At 42.2% G+C, this 15,945-nt stretch overlaps 1 protein-coding gene across 17 annotated transcripts in view; it reads right to left on the reverse strand.

Annotated features, from left to right (window-relative positions):
• LOC115138229 (serine/threonine-protein phosphatase 2A 56 kDa regulatory subunit gamma isoform) overlaps positions 1 to 15,477 on the reverse strand; it is a 42,348-nt gene extending 26,871 nt beyond the window's left edge. For 7 of the 17 annotated variants that reach the window (XR_010465351.1, XR_010465352.1, XR_010465353.1 and 4 more), the window contains exon 1: positions 9,452 to 9,671. Coding sequence is in view for 10 of the 17 variants with exons in the window: in XM_065025590.1 (XP_064881662.1) it covers positions 9,452 to 9,650 (199 nt within the window). In the remaining 7 variants the exon portion in view is untranslated. Of the gene's footprint in view, positions 1 to 9,451; positions 9,673 to 14,224; positions 14,317 to 15,261 lie in introns of those variants that run through there. The other 10 variants (XR_010465348.1, XR_010465349.1, XM_065025592.1 and 7 more) reach the window with 4 other exon arrangements.
• Between the last annotated feature and the right edge of the window lie 468 nt (positions 15,478 to 15,945).

Here is a 15,945-nt window from a genome sequence, read left to right on the forward strand (position 1 = left end):
TTGGTCACCCACATCGAAAGAGCGGTTTTGGTCCTTTCGACCGTACCAAACTTTCATTTTTGTTTGCAGATTCTCACTGGCAAATTCACAGGCGCGGTGCAATCTGCATCGAAAAGCGTTATCGTACTCCAACAGATTTCTTTTGTGTTTAAGCAAGGTAAGCTGTTGCCCTGCAACAACCTCTCCCTCAGCAAGCTCAAAGGTCCTCTGATATGATGTCCAAACATGAGCTTATACAGACTAAAACCGGAGAGATTCCTGAACAACCTCCCTTGTGGCAAACGGCACAAGAGGGACCCCTTCTTCCCAGTCTTTCTCAAACTAAAAGCAGTAAGCTCTCAACATAGACTTCAAAGTCTGATGAAATCTCTCAAGAGCACGTTGAGACTAGGTACTCAAAGGGCAATGGGTAACACCCAACTGCTGTAGCACTTGCTGGAAGACCATTTAAATTAAATTCGAACCTTGGTCTGATTGCACTACCTGCGGAAGTCCAAACGTTGAAAAGATTTTCACCAGGGGTCTTAATACTGGGGGCAGTGATTTTCCTCAGCGGAATGGCCTCAAGGAAACGAGTGGCAGTGCCCATGATGGTTAAGAGAAACTGGTTACCACTCTTTGCTTTGGGCAAAGGACTAACACAATCCACCAGAACCCTGCTGAAAGGTTAGTCAAAAGCAACAATAGGCTGCAAAGTTGCAACCGGTACAGCTTAGTTCGATTTACCCGCTGGCAAACACAACAGGATTTACAGCAAGCCACAACATCTTGTTTCAGACCAGGCCAGAAGAAGATATACAAGATACGGTCATGTCGAAGTTGTAACTGGAAAGACAATTTGAGATACACTGGGCCAATCGTCTTGTCCAGAAATGTCCCTAGAACGCCATTTCCCCATCAGAACAAACTGTTTTGTGTGTTCTGTTTTTTTTACTCTGTTTTGCAATCAGCTGCTTCCTAGACATCGATGTGTCAACTGTATGGACCATATCTTCTTTCAGTGGTCCTTCAAACTCGCTCATCTTTGTAGGAGAGGTCAACTCAGGATCACAAAAACGTCTCAGACAGATCGATCAAGGTGGGGTCGCTAACATCCTCCTCAACACTAGACTTGCTCCCAGCAACTTTCTTAGACAGCATGTTAACGGCGCACGCTGGGAATACTCTTGGGTACTTTTCAGGTAACCCATCAGATTCCTTACAAACGACAGGATTTGGCACAACATCACCTCCAGCCAAATATTTTTCCTAAATGAATGAGACCCCCTTTCACTGCTAGGCTAGGCCTCACTCCAACGACAACGAACCAGAAACAAGATCAGACTCAAGTCGTCAGATCCAAAATCTTGTTTAGGAGATACACCAGTCCCAACCAACCAGAGACTTGATGGGCTGGAGTGCTCCCACAAGAAGAAACAGCTTTTTCTCCCTCAAATTGTTCGGTTTCATCTTAGGATACAGAGACAATGTGACCTTTCTCACAGCAGTAATGATAAACTGGCGGATGTGGAAAAAAATTGTTTTCTGCCGATCTTTAACTTTGGGCACTGTAGAAAAAGACTGAAACCTTGTAGTAGGATGTGTCTTCTCGGGATTGCTTTTCGCATTGGCATAACTACTGGGTGCTTTGTTTGTGACGGTAGGATTATGTGTGAACACAAACTCATCTGCACAGACCGCAGTTTTCTCAAGAGTGAGATCCTTGTGCTCATCAATGTAGGTAGCAACCCTTTAATGAAGGCAAGTCTTCAACTGCTTGAGAAGTATGTGTCTTTAAATCCTCAATGTCCTTGACCTCTTGAGAACCATACCACTGATCAAAAATACATGTTTGTTCCCTTGCAAACTCAACATGGCTTTGTATTTCTGTCTTCCATAATTTACAGAACAGTTGTCTGTATGCATCTGGGACCAACTCATAAACCAGAAGGATAACATACCTTAAGGGAACATTTTGACATTTGCTGTATGGTTAGTGAGAAAGTCCATATTGCAAATGTACGGTCCCTTACTAGACGTCCGAAAATGTTTGTAAAATTCGCGGACGGCATCGGGCCGAGTGGCAGGGCCAGACCTACCGGGAAGTCATCAAACGAACTCTCTCGGACATTCGGTTTCCGTTTTATAAAATAATCAGATTTTGGTCATTTTTCCGCTATCCCGGAAAATCCCACAAGAGGGCATAAGCAATCATATTGCAAATGTACAAAACATCACGAATCACGACGTGGCTTTATCTCCAAAACGGAAAATATTTCGAATCCGAAACTTGGTGAGCGTAGGTTTGGCATAATGGGCAGTTGGCCCCGAACAAGATGGCGTCTAGGCCTAAACGGTTTTTGAGTTATGGCCATTTTTCTGGGATTAAAGGTCCAAAATGAAAATAGAGAAATAATTTTTCCACTTCACGGCTTCATTTTGGGCCTACTTTTCTCATGGTCGTTGCGCTCAGACCGAGCGAGCTACGGTCAAGCGGGATATCTCGTTGAACTCGTCACGGCCTAGAGATTATGTTTATGCCATTGCCTGCTCCCTGTGTCTTTAAGCACCGCACTTTTTCACTCCATCCTTGCTGTGTGTGTGTGTGAGAGCTTTTCTTTGACATCTGTTGGGAGAAATGACTGATTTACAGTTCAGGAGGGTTACCTAGTCACACATATGAAGTTTTAAAAATATGTGACTTTTTTAACCCTTCAAAACAGACAGTGTGACCCAATTAAAGGCACTTCCGGTTGGCACAGGAAGCTATAAGTAAACACATGTCTTGATTGACATAGCCACTTACAGAATCCTGAGTTATAAGTCTTTAAGTTAAGAATTGACTGATCTACACAGGTTTGAATACAGTGATTTTCATAATGACAGGTTATGTGTTTCAAAACCCTTTTAGGGTGATTTTAACCACTTCCGGTTGCTTCAGGAAGCTTACAATTGACACAGGTAGACCTCATAGTGATCTGATGGACTGTCACAGAAGACAGGTTCATAAGGCATTCATAACCCACATAGGCTTCAGGTTGAATTTAGAGGTGCAGGCAATGTATTCCTATGGGGAGAGAAGTTAATGCAAACTGTTTGATGTAAACACGTTCTTTTAACTGGTAAGGGTTAATGCCACACGGTCAAGGTTAGGCTTGCACGGATCGGGAGGACCTCAGGTCGAATTGTGCTTCTCACCTTAACGGTTCTCTCACTGTCACCCAAAAGCAAATGACATTGAGGGCCAGGCTTCCTTTTGGGCCTTCTTTTTTTCAAGGTCGATGCACTTAGAGCGAGCTACGGTCAAGCGGGGCATCTCGTTGAACTCGGCACAGTCTGGAGACTATGGTGATGCCATTTTTTGTGTTGATTTCAGAATGCCATTTTGGTGATGGTCCCTCTCCGTTTAAACATACCTGAGGTCGAATTGTGTTTCTCACCCTAACGGTTCTCTCACTGTCACCCAAAACCGAATGTCCGACAAAGTTAATTTGATGACTTCCCGGTAGGTCCGGCCCTGCCGCTCGGCCCAACGCCGTCCGCGAATTTTACAAACGTTTTCGGACATCTATAGTAAGGGACCGTACATTTGCAATATGGACTTTCTCACTAACCATACAGCAAATGTTAAAATGTTCCCTTAAGGTATGTAAACACTTTAGGGAAGCCACAGAAAAAGGAATCTGGTTGATATCCCTTTCAATGGGCAATAGGGATGCATAGAAAGACAGAGGTTTCAAAATAAGAGTAACTTTCTGATTGGATTTTTCTCAGGATTTCGCCTGCAATATCACTTCTTTTATACTCATTTTATCTATATTTATGCTTTTGTGACTGTGAAAAATCGCTGTGTGTGTTTTTGAATTTGTTGGTCATCTAACATAAATATATGTTGTGTTTTCGCTGTAAAACATTTTTAAAAATCAGACACGATGGGTAGATTAACAAGATGTGTATCTTTCATTTGCTGTGTTGGACTTGTTAATGTGTGAAAGTTAAATATTTCTAAAGAATATTTCTTTCAGCTGAATGGAAGGGGGTGTTCCCTTTAGGGAACTCCTTGTGCCCCCTAGCCCCAACAGGTTTTAACTGTTAAGGGTTAATGCCACACGGTCAAGGTTAGGCTTGCACAGATCGGGACGACCTCCTGAGGTCAAATTGTGCTTCTCACCCTAAAGGTTATCCCACTGTCACCCAAAAGCAAATGTAAATTAGGGCCAGGCTTCATTGTGGGCCTACTTTTTCTCATGGTCGCTGCGCTTAGACCGAACGAGCTACGGTCAAGCGGGACATCTCGTTGAACTCGGCACAGCCTAGAGATTATGGTAATGCCATTGCAGGCTCTGAGTGTCTTTAAGCACCGGACTTTGTCACTCCATCCTTGCTGTGTGTGTGTGTGAGAGAGCTTTTCTTTGACATATGTTGGGAGAAATTACTGATGTACAGTTCATGAGGGTTGCCTAATAACACATATGAAGTTTTGAAAACAAAACAAGTTTGGAACAAACTCCCTCACGACGCCAGGACAGCGGAGTCAATCACCACCTTCCGGAGACACCTGAAACCCCACCTCTTTCAGGAATACCTAGGATAGGATAAAGTAATCCTTCTCACCCCCTCCCCCCTTAAAAGATTTAGATGCACTATTGTAAAGTGGCTGTTCCACTGGATGTCTTAAGGTGAACGCACCAATTTGTAAGTCGCTCTGGATAAGAGCGTCTGCTAAATGACTTAAATGTAAATGTAAATGTAAAAGATCAGACCTTTTTAACCCTTCAAAACAGAACATATGACACGATTTTAAGGCACTTCCGGTTTACACAGGAAGCTGAAAGTGAACACATATCCTCCTTGGGGTAGGCACTTCTATAATTTTGAGTTATAAGTCTTTATGTTAAGAACTGACTTATTTACGGAGGGTTTAGTGAGTGTGTGTTATTTCAGAAAATCACAGAAAATCACAGAAATCTCGCAGAGCTCCGAAGCACATTTGAAAAAGATTCATATGAACACGCTGCAACTGGATCTGTAACTTAAAAAAAACTATTTTTGAACATCACCAATTTGATTTAAATTACGATAGATAAATGGCTGGTTCTTTTTTTATTGACACCGTAGGTTCATTTACTTTGACGTGAAGCGGAAAAATTATTGCTCTATTTTCATTTTTGACCTTTAATCCCAGAAAAATGGCAATAACTCAAAAAACGTTGAGGTCTAGACTCCATCATGTTCGGGGTCAACTGCCCATTATGCCAAACCTATGCTCACCAAGTTTCGTTTTCGAAAACTTTTCCTGTTTAGTAGATAAGGCCACGTCGTGATTGGTGATGTTTTGTACATTTGCAATATGATTCCATTCGCCCTCTTGTGGGTTTGACCGGGAGAACGGAAAAATGACCAAAATGTGAAAATTTGATCAAAATGGAAACCGAATGTCCGAGAGAGTTCGTTTGGTGACTTCCTGGAAGATCCGGCCCTGCCGCACGGCCCGACGTCGTCCGCAAATTTTAGAAAAGTTGTCGGACATCTAGTAAGGGACCGTACATTTGCAATGTGGACTTTCTCACTAACCATATGGTGAATGACAAAATGTTCCCTTAATTAACCTCTTAAGCCCACCCGACACGCAGGCGTGCCATCTAGCCATCTGGAAATGCAAATGCACTACGCTAAATGCTAATAGCACTCGTTAAAACTCAAACGTTCATTAAAACACACATGCAGGGTACTGAATTAAAGCTACATTCGTTGTGAATCCAGCCAACAAGTCAGATTTTTAAAATGCTTTTCGGCGAAAGCATGAGAAGCTATTATCTGATAGCATGCAACACCCCGAAATACCTGAAGGGGACGTAAACAAAATAATTAGCATAGCCGGCGCTACACAAAACGCAGAAATAAAATATAAAACATTCATTACCTTTGACGAGCTTCTTTGTTGGCACTCCTAGATGTCCCATAAACATCACTATTGGGTCTTTTTTTTCGATTAAATCGGTCCATATATACCCTAAATATCGATCTATGAAAAGTGTGTGATCCAGGAAAAAACACCGTTTTAAAAAAATTTTAAATTAAAAAAGTCGACGATAAACTTTCACAAAACACTTCGAAATACTTTTGTAATCCAACTTTAGGTATTAGTAAACGTTAATAATCTATCAAATTGATCACGGGCGATGTGTATTCAATAGCTCCACGTCTTCAAATCATGGTCGGAAATTTCTCTTCCAAAACATCCTGTCGGAGACCGGAAGGAATGGGCTCTCTCTTACTCGTTTGACCAAGAAACAAAGCCCATGCAATTGACAAGACTGGCGACATCGTGTGGAAGCTGTAGGACTTGCAATCTCAGCCCCATGTAATTTGCTTTCCCATAGACAATACATGCAAGTGGCGCATTGATATTTTGCCCAGTTTTCGGTGATCAGTTTTTCTTGCGCTTTTCAATGGAACACAAGTTCTGTTATAGTCACAGCCGTGATTTAACCAGTTTTAGAAACGTCAGAGTGTTTTCTATCCACACATACTAATCATATGCATATACTATATTCCTGGCATGAGTAGCAGGACGCTGAAATGTTGCGCGATTTTAAACAGAATGTTCGAAAAAGTAAGGGTTAGGCTTAAGTTTAAGGGGGTGATACGTTTTTGAAAATCTTTTCAGTTTTTCAAAATTTTACTTTTGGATCTTGACTTGTATTACATTTGCAATATGAAAAACCACGGAGGAGCGCACTCGCCATCTGTTGGATTTTTGAGTGGTATTGGACACCGTGTATATGGTTCGTACAGTGCCAATGATTCCCCATTCATTTTTGTACATTTCAGGGGGGTGTTCCCTTACACACAATAGGGTCATGGGAGGCAGCCTTACCGGAAAAGTATTATCGCCTTTGCATGGATATAATAGCAATACTAAATGGGAGTCTCATTGGCATGGGTCATATTCACTTAATAGCATCCAAAATCGCAATCTGATTCAGTACGGGCTATTGTAAGTTCCAGTGACTGAAACTTTCCAGGCAAACATTTTGCTTGTTTATTTTAGGATATAAACAAAGTCAGTAGTAGGCATTTCAGTCTAGAAAACTGGTTTAGGAAGGAGCTCTAAAGCGACATTGTCACAACTTCCGCTGAAGTTGGGTCCTCTCCTTGGTCAGGCGGCGCTCTGCGATTGTTTATTGTAAGTGCATGTGCACGTGTTGTTTGGTGCGCTACGGGATTTTGTACCCAAATTATCTGGTTATTTTTATGCTCTGTGTTTTGCTAGTAACCTCTCTAGGGTATGTGGGACGCTTAGCGTCCCATCTGGCCAACATCCAGTGAGATTGCAGAGCGCCAAATTCAAATACAGAAATACTCATTTATAAAATGTCACAGGTTTAGGATAGGTTTAACTTCATACTACACCCCCCCCGCATGCGGGTTCCTGACTACAGCCTCAAGCTCATTACCATAACGCAACGTTAGCGATTTCTAAAAATCGCAAATGAAATGAAATAAATATGCCTGCTCTCAAGCTTATCCTTTTCTTAACAATCCTGTCATCTCAGATTTTCAAAATATGCTTTTGAACCAGAGAAAATCAATCATTTGTGTAAGAGTGTTGATAGCTAGCTTAGCATTTAGCGTTAGCATTTAGCACGCAACATATTCACAAAAACCAGCAAAGGAATCAAATAAAATAATTTACCTTTGAAGAACTTCAGATGTTTCAATGAGGAGACTCTCAGTTACATAGCAGATGTCCAGTTTTTCCTGAAAGATTCTTTGTGTAGGACACATCGTTCCGTTTTTGTTACTATGCATTTGGCTACCGAAACTAACCGAAAATTCAGTCACCTACACGTCGAACTTTTTCCGAATTAACTCCATAATATCGACTGAAACATGGCAAACGTTGTTTGAATCAATCCTCAAGGTGTTTTGTCATATATCTCTTCATTGAAATGCCGTTCCTGGAAGCTTGCCTTGTTCTCAGAATCGCATGGAAAAATACTAGTAGCTGAGTTTTACGCACCAATTTCCACGCAGGACACCGTGCGGGACACCTGGTAAATGTAGTCTCTTATGGTCAATCTTCCAATGATATGCCTGCAAATACGTCACAATGCTGCAGACACCTTGGGGAAACGACAGAAAGTGCAGGCTCATTCCTGGCGCATTCACAGCCATATAAGGAGATCATGGAAAACGTAGCTTCGGAAATCCTGTTCATTTCCTGGTTGCTGAAACATCTTGGTTTTGCCTGAAGGTTTTGTTCTAGGGCACTCACAGTGAAAATCTTTGCAGTTCTGGAAACGTCAGAGTGTTTTCTTTCCAAAGCAATCAATTCCATGCATAGTCGAGCATCTTTTCGTGACAAAATATTGCGCTTAAAACGGGCACGTCTTTTTATCCAAAAATGAAATACTGCCCCTAGAGTCTTAAGAGGTTAAAGATGAACTTCTTGTGAATCCAACCAGTGTCAGATTTTAAAATGCTTTACGGCGAAAGCATACCTTACAATTATTTGAGAACATAGCCCAGTTGACAAATTATTACAAACAGTAACCAGCCAAGCAGAAGCGTTACAAAACTCAGAAATAGAGATAAATTGATCCCTTACCTTTGATGATCTTCATATGGTGACACTTAGAAGACATTCATTTACTCAATAATTGCGCATGAAAAAGCTCTGTGACATGTCAGGGTCCCCTCATTCAGACTGGTCTTACTCCCTCATTTATAAGAATACAAGCCTGAAACGATTTCTAAAGACTGTTACATTTACATTTAAGTCATTTAGCAGACGCTCTTATCCAGACCGACTTACAAATTGGTGCGTTCACCTTAAGACATCCAGTGGAACAGCCACTTTACAATAGTGCATCTAAATCTTTTAAGGGGGGGGGGGTGAGAAGGATTACTTTATCCTATCCTAGGTATTCCTGAAAGAGGTGGGGTTTCAGGTGTCTCCGGAAGGTGGTGATTGACTCCGCTGTCCTGGCGTCGTGAGGGAGTTTGTTCCACCATTGGGGGGCCAGAGCAGCGAACATTTTTGACTGGGCTGCGCGGGAACTGTACTTCCTCAGTGGTAGGGAGGCGAGCAGGCCAGAGGTGGATGAACGCAGTGCCCTTGTTTGGGTGTAGGGCCTGATCAGAGCCTGGAGGTACTGAGGTGCCGTTCCCCTCACAGCTCCGTAGGCAAGCACCATGGTCTTGTAGCGGATGCGAGCTTCAACTGGAAGCCAGTGGAGAGAGCGGAGGAGCGGGGTGACGTGAGAGAACTTGGGAAGGTTGAACACCAGACGGGCTGCGGCGTTCTGGATGAGTTGTAGGGGTTTAATGGCACAGGCAGGGAGCCCAGCCAACAGCGAGTTGCAGTAATCCAGACGGGAGATGACAAGTGCCTGGATTAGGACCTGCGCTGCTTCCTGTGTGAGGCAGGGTCGTACTCTGCGGATGTTGTAGAGCATGAACCTACAGCAACGGGCCACCGCCTTGATGTTAGTTGAGAACGACAGGGTGTTGTCCAGGATCACGCCAAGGTTCTTAGCGCTCTGGGAGGAGGACACAATGGAGTTGTCAACCGTGATGGCGAGATCATGGAACGGGCAGTCCTTCCCCGGGAGGAAGAGCAGCTCCGTCTTGCCGAGGTTCAGCTTGAGGTGGTGATCCGTCATCCACACTGATATGTCTGCCAGACATGCAGAGATGCGATTCGCCACCTGGTCATCAGAAGGGGGAAAGGAGAAGATTAATTGTGTGTCGTCTGCATAGCAATGATAGGACTGTTGACATGTAGTGGAAGGCATAGGAACTGACAATTGAGTCCTAAGTCAATGGATACTGTAATGGCATTGAATAGAAAACTACAAAACCAACAAACAAAAAAATACTTCCTGAATGGATTTTTCTCAGGTTTTCGCCTGCCAAATCAGTTCTGTTATACTCACAGACACTATTTTAACAGTTTTGGAAACTTTAGAGTGTTTTCTGTCCAAATCCCAGTTATATGCATATCATATTCTGGGCCCGAGAAGCAGGCAGTTTAGTTTGGGCATGCTTTTCATCCAAAATTCCGAATGCTGCCCCCTACCCTAGAGAGGTTAAACTGCTCCGGCTGTTACCAAGTTCTGCTCTCCTGCATCTGACTTCCCTGCCGCCGATTACGCACCCCTTACAGACATTTGCTTTTTGTATTATTTGGACAGGTTACTGACAAAGCCATGGGCTCTGAATAGGTAAAGCATGTCACATTATTCTGCAATTTCCATTGTGTCTTGCGTTCAGAATAATAAACTTAAGGCCTTTCTACGACCATTTGTGCTATGCAAGAAGAATATGTCAGTCATCTTACAAGGACATAGGGGATAAGAGAGAGTGTGTTATACACAAAACAAATGAATGTAATTCAATGCAGGGGTGTGACGGTTCAAATTCATAGTCAAATCAATAACACCCCATGGCATCATGGATCTTATTCAACACCACCACCCCTTTGGCTTTCACAGAATACAGTTGGGGCAGAGACCTCACATTTTCAGGCAAGTTCAAGTCTGCATACTATTTACTCAGTGTGCTGGCTAGCCTTGCATATAGCTCAGGGAAACTCCACACTTATGTCATTGAACTGAGACTATGTATGCCAAACTAAAATCATTGATTTCAAAGTTTAACAAACCATACAACTATGCAGAAGGGCTACTTTTAACAATATACGCTGAATATTTTGTAAAAACATTTAACTAAGAACTGTGCAGATGCAAAGTTTGGTAACAGAATTTTGTTAAAATCTCCCTTTTTGTGATCATGTTTTTTTTTAACTCCTAAAAATCTGCTCTGAAATAATATTTTAAAAAATGTCTGCAGAAAGAATGGGGAGTCAGCTATGAAATGGACTGTACTGATGTCACGTTTTATCAAGGTGGGTGGAATCAGGCGCAGAGAGCAGGTTTCAGATATTTGACAGTTTATTCTCCGGCGCACAAAAAACACAGTCAACCCAACACACAGGGTGAATAATCCAACACAGGATTAAAATTAGACTGGAGAATAAAACACAAGCACTACACCAAATGACATGAATACAAAAACAATCCCGCACAAAACAAGGGCGGGACAACCTACTACATATAGGGACGTTAATTAAACTAAAATACACACAGGTGAAACTAATAAGACAAAACCAATAGACAAACGAAAAAGGGATCGGTAGTGGCTAGTAGGACGGTGACGACGACCGCCGAGCACCGCCCGAACAGGCAGGAGAGCCAACTTCGGCGGAAGTCGTGACAACTGAACTATACTCTACTTTACTTTTCTTTACTGTGCTCTACTGTAATGTACTATGCTGTCGAAACATAGAACGTCCATGACATCTATGTTTGGCCCAAATGAAGACCGGTCCAGACGTATATGGACATTGAAAGCAAGGCTGGTCTAGACCTGACTAAAAAATGAGGTCTGTGGACGTTGAAATCAAGTCAGAGCCAGGAGAGGTGACATCGGAGAGAGAGGGAGGGTTTGTCCATGTAACGATTCTCGTTGGTGGAAGGAGAGGAGGACCAAAATGCAGCATGGTAAGTGTTCGTCATATTTTAATTGAAAAACTGAACACTACACAAAATAACAACGAAGAGAAAACCGCCAGAAAATTAAACACCCACAACCAAAATGGGGAAAACAGGCTACCTAAGTATGATTCTCAATCAGAGACAATGGACGACACCTGCCTCTGATAGAGAACCATACTAGGCCAAACACATAGAAATAACAACATAGAAAAAAGAACATCGACTACCCACCCCAACTCATGCCCTGACCAACCTAACACAAAGACATAAAAAACTAAACTAAGGTCGGAACGTGACAGTCAAGACTTTTCACACTCGCTTTGACAACCAGATGACAGAAAGAGAAGGAAAATAGTTCTCAGCTATACATAACAGTATGCCAGAGGAAAAGAGGACAGTAAGCAGGTGACCCAACTGTGGTTCGTGACTACTATGATTTCAGAAATTCTTTTAGGATTAAAGATATACTTCTTGTTAACCTCTTGGATTTATAGGGGGCGCTATTTACATTTTTGGATGAAAAACGTTCCCGTTTTAACCTGTTAGTACTCTAGGGGCAGTATTTCATTTTTGGATAAAAAGACGTGCCCGTTTTAAGCGCAATATTTTGTCACGAAAAGATGCTCGAATATGCTTGGAATTGATAGTTTTGGAAAGAAGAGACTCTTACGTATCCAGAACTGCAAAGATTTTCACTGTGAGTCCCTTAGAACAAATGCTTCGGGCAAAACCAAGATGTATGACCGACCAGGAAATGAACAGGATTTTTGAGGCTACGTTTTCCATGATCGCCTTATATGGCTGTGAATGCGACAGGAATCAACGGACACTTTATCTTGTTTCCCCAAGGTCTCTGTAGCATTGTGACGTATTTGTAGGCATATCATTGGAAGATTGACCATAAGAGACTACAATTGCCAAGTGTCCCGCTTGGTGTCTGCGTGGCATTTGGTGCGCAAAAGTCAGCTCCCAGTGTTTTTCCATTCGAATCAGACAACAAAGCAGGCTTCAAGGACGGTGCTTTCAATGGAGAGATATATGAGAAACCACCTTCAGGATTGATTCAAACAACGTTTTCCATGTTTCAGTCGATATTATGGAGTTAATTCGGAAAAAAGTTCGACGTGTAGGTGACTGAATTTTCGGTTAGTTTCGGTAGCCAAATGCATAGTAACAAAAGGGAACGATGTGTCCTACACAAGAATCTTTCAGGAAAAACTGGACATCTGCTATGTAACTGAGAGTCTCCTCATTGAAACATCTGAAGTTCTTCAAAGGTAAATTATTTTATTTGATTCCTTGGCTGGTTTTTGTGAATATGTTGCGTGCTAAATGCTAACGCTAAATGCTAAGCTAGCTATCACCACTCTTACACAAATTATTGATTTTCTCTGGTTCTAAAGCATATTTTGAAAATCTGAGACGACAGGATTGTTAAGAAAAGGATAAGCTTGAGAGCAGGCATATTTATTTCATTTCATTTGCGATTTTTAGAAATCGCTAACGTTGCGTTATGGTAATGAGCTTGAGGCTGTAGTAACGATACCGCATGCGGGATGGGGCAGACTATGAGGTTAAACAAGATATTTTGTCATGAAAGATGCTCGACTATGCATATAATTGACAGCTTTGGAAAGAAGACACTGACGTTTCCAAAACTGCAAAGATATTGTCTGTGAGTGCCACAGAACTGATGATACAGGCGAAACCCAGATAAAAATCCAACCAGGAAGTGCTGCATTTTTTGAAACCGCCTCATGCCAATGACTCCTTATATGGCTGTGAATGAGCTACGAATGAGCTTACGTTTTCCACATTTTCCCCAAGGTGTCTACAGCATTGTGACATCTTTTTAGGCATTTTCATTGAAGAATGGCTGTAAGGGACCATATATGGCATGTGGTCACATGGTGTCTCCTGCAGAAAACCTTGTGTAAAATACTGAGGTAGCCATTTTTCCAATTGCTTCTTATGAGAAACCAACTGCCTCGACGGATATATTATCGAATATATTTGTTAAAAACACCTTGAGGATGGATCCTAAACAACGTTTGCCGTGTTTCTGTCGATATTATGGAGCAAATTTTGAAAAAAGTTTGGCGTTATAGTTGTAGCATTTTAGGGTCGATTTCTCAGCCATGCATGATGAAGAAACGGGAGCTATTTCGCCTACAAAAATAATATTTTGGGAAAATAGGAACATTTGCTATCTAACTGAGTGAAAGCATCTGAAGTTCTTCAAAGGTAAATGATTTAATTTGGTTGCTTTTCTTATTTTCGTGAAAATGTTGCCTGCTGCTAGCATAGCATTATGCCATGATAAACTTACACAAATGCTGAGATGACAGTGTTGTTAACAAAAGGCTAAGCTTGTGTTTGAATATATTTATTTCATTTCATTTGCGATTTTCATGAATAGGAAAAGTTTCTAGGGGTATTTATGTCCGTTGCGTTATGCTAATGTGTTTGAGGCTATGATTACGCTCCCGGATACGGGTTTGCTCGTCGCAAGAGGTTAATCCAGATGCTGTGTCCGATTTCATAAAGGCTTTACGGCGAAAGCACACCATGCGATTATGTCAGGTCAGCGCCTAGCCTAGCCACAGAAAACCATACAGCCATTTTCCAAAGAAGGAGAGGTGTCACAAAAGTCAGAAATAGCATTAAAATGAATCACTAACCTTTGATGATCTTCACCGGATGGATGGCATTCCATTTCAGCCTGACCACTTCTTGAAACAGCTCTTATTCTCTCCCCTTTCACAATAGAAGCCTGAAACAACTTCCAAAGACTGTTGACATGTACTGGAAGCCTTATGAAGTGTAATCTGACCCCATAGACACAGGATATTGGATAGGCAATCACTTAAAAAAACTACAAACCTCAGATTTCCCACTTCCTGGTTGGATTTTTCTCAGGTTTTTGTCTGCCATATGAGTTCTGTTATACTCACAGACATTATTTTAGCAGTTTTGGAAACTTTAGAGTGTTTTCTATCCAAATCTACTAATTATATTCAAACTTCCCAATGCTGCCCCCTATCCCAATGAAGTTAAAAAAAAAAATTCAAGGGAAGGTAATAACAGGCTTTCCCCCTCTTAAGCGGATGCAACCTCTCCTCCATAGGAAAGAGGAAGGAGGGAAGAAGGAAAAGGGCAGGGAGAGGCTGCTGCAGCAGAGGCAGTAGTCTACAACACCCTATGGCTAAATTGTGCCCAGATGTACTGGAGTGTTAGACAAACCATGAGCCGGGACCAAATAGAGACAAGCAGAATGAACACAGGCAAAGGCTACCCTTCCCTATTTCTTTCTCCCTCCTCTCTCTAACTCTCTCAAACACTTACACAGATAAGCACGCACACACACACACACACAAAACCCTTCCCTAGGCTATGACCTCACTTCCTTTTACATCCCTGCGCTCTGTGTGTGTGTGTGTGGGTGGGGGGGTGAGAGGGTAGTAAAAAACAGCTTTTCACACTCTCTTTTCTTGGAGCTTGCATGCCATCCCCCCAAAAACATCCCCGATCCCCTACAAGGAAACAATTAAACCCTTTCCAAACATCAATCCTTCTGAAACAAAGACTCTTAATTAAACCGTATCTTCCCATCTTGGTGCCAAATCAGCCAATAACCAATGGGGGGGGGGGGAGAACAGCTAGTGAAATGCTGTCTCTCTTTTCCCCAGGACAAAAAGCAACAATGGTTCCTACGTACCTCTGAAGTGCATAAGAGCCACTGGCTGGAAAGTCCCACTGGAATTAGGTGCATCCACAACCATCCTGATTCCAGCTTTAGTGCATGTCAACATCTAAACTCGACCAGGAAGGCAATCCACTTAAGGCAAGGAGCCAGCCTCCATTTTAACACAAAAGCAGATCAGAAAATGAAGCTCTCTGGTGCTGCTGGAGGGAACTGGCTAGTTAGTGATGTCAGCGGTAAGGAGTGAGTCGGTTGGCTGAACACAGGCACACAAACTGATGTAGGCAGTCAGCTGGGAAAGGCAGATTATTGGTGGAGGGAGAGCAGGAGGAGGGACATGCAGGGACATTTGGCTCTTATTCGCCACTGTATTTTATTCTAAATATGACTGAACATGACTCTCAAGTGCCTAATGGTTGGAAAAATTCTCAATTTAAAGGAACAAGTTACGTACGTGATGGACCTATTGTAATGTGATCAAACCAAAACACAAAAGCTGCAAAAATGACACCACACTGCAACTTTTGCTGGGCAAATATCAAATAATAAACTACACTGAAAATATCACACTGAAAATAATGTAGTATCAGTGAGTATTATTGTATCACAAAAGCTGTAGGCTATCCCTGTAACCATTCCACTTGCAGTAGTAGTGCTAAATCATTGTTGGAATAGGCCTACTGTGTATGTGATAATGTG

The sequence above is a fragment of the Oncorhynchus nerka genome, linkage group LG12 (genome assembly GCF_034236695.1).
Source record: "Oncorhynchus nerka isolate Pitt River linkage group LG12, Oner_Uvic_2.0, whole genome shotgun sequence".
NCBI lineage: Eukaryota > Metazoa > Chordata > Actinopteri > Salmoniformes > Salmonidae > Oncorhynchus > Oncorhynchus nerka.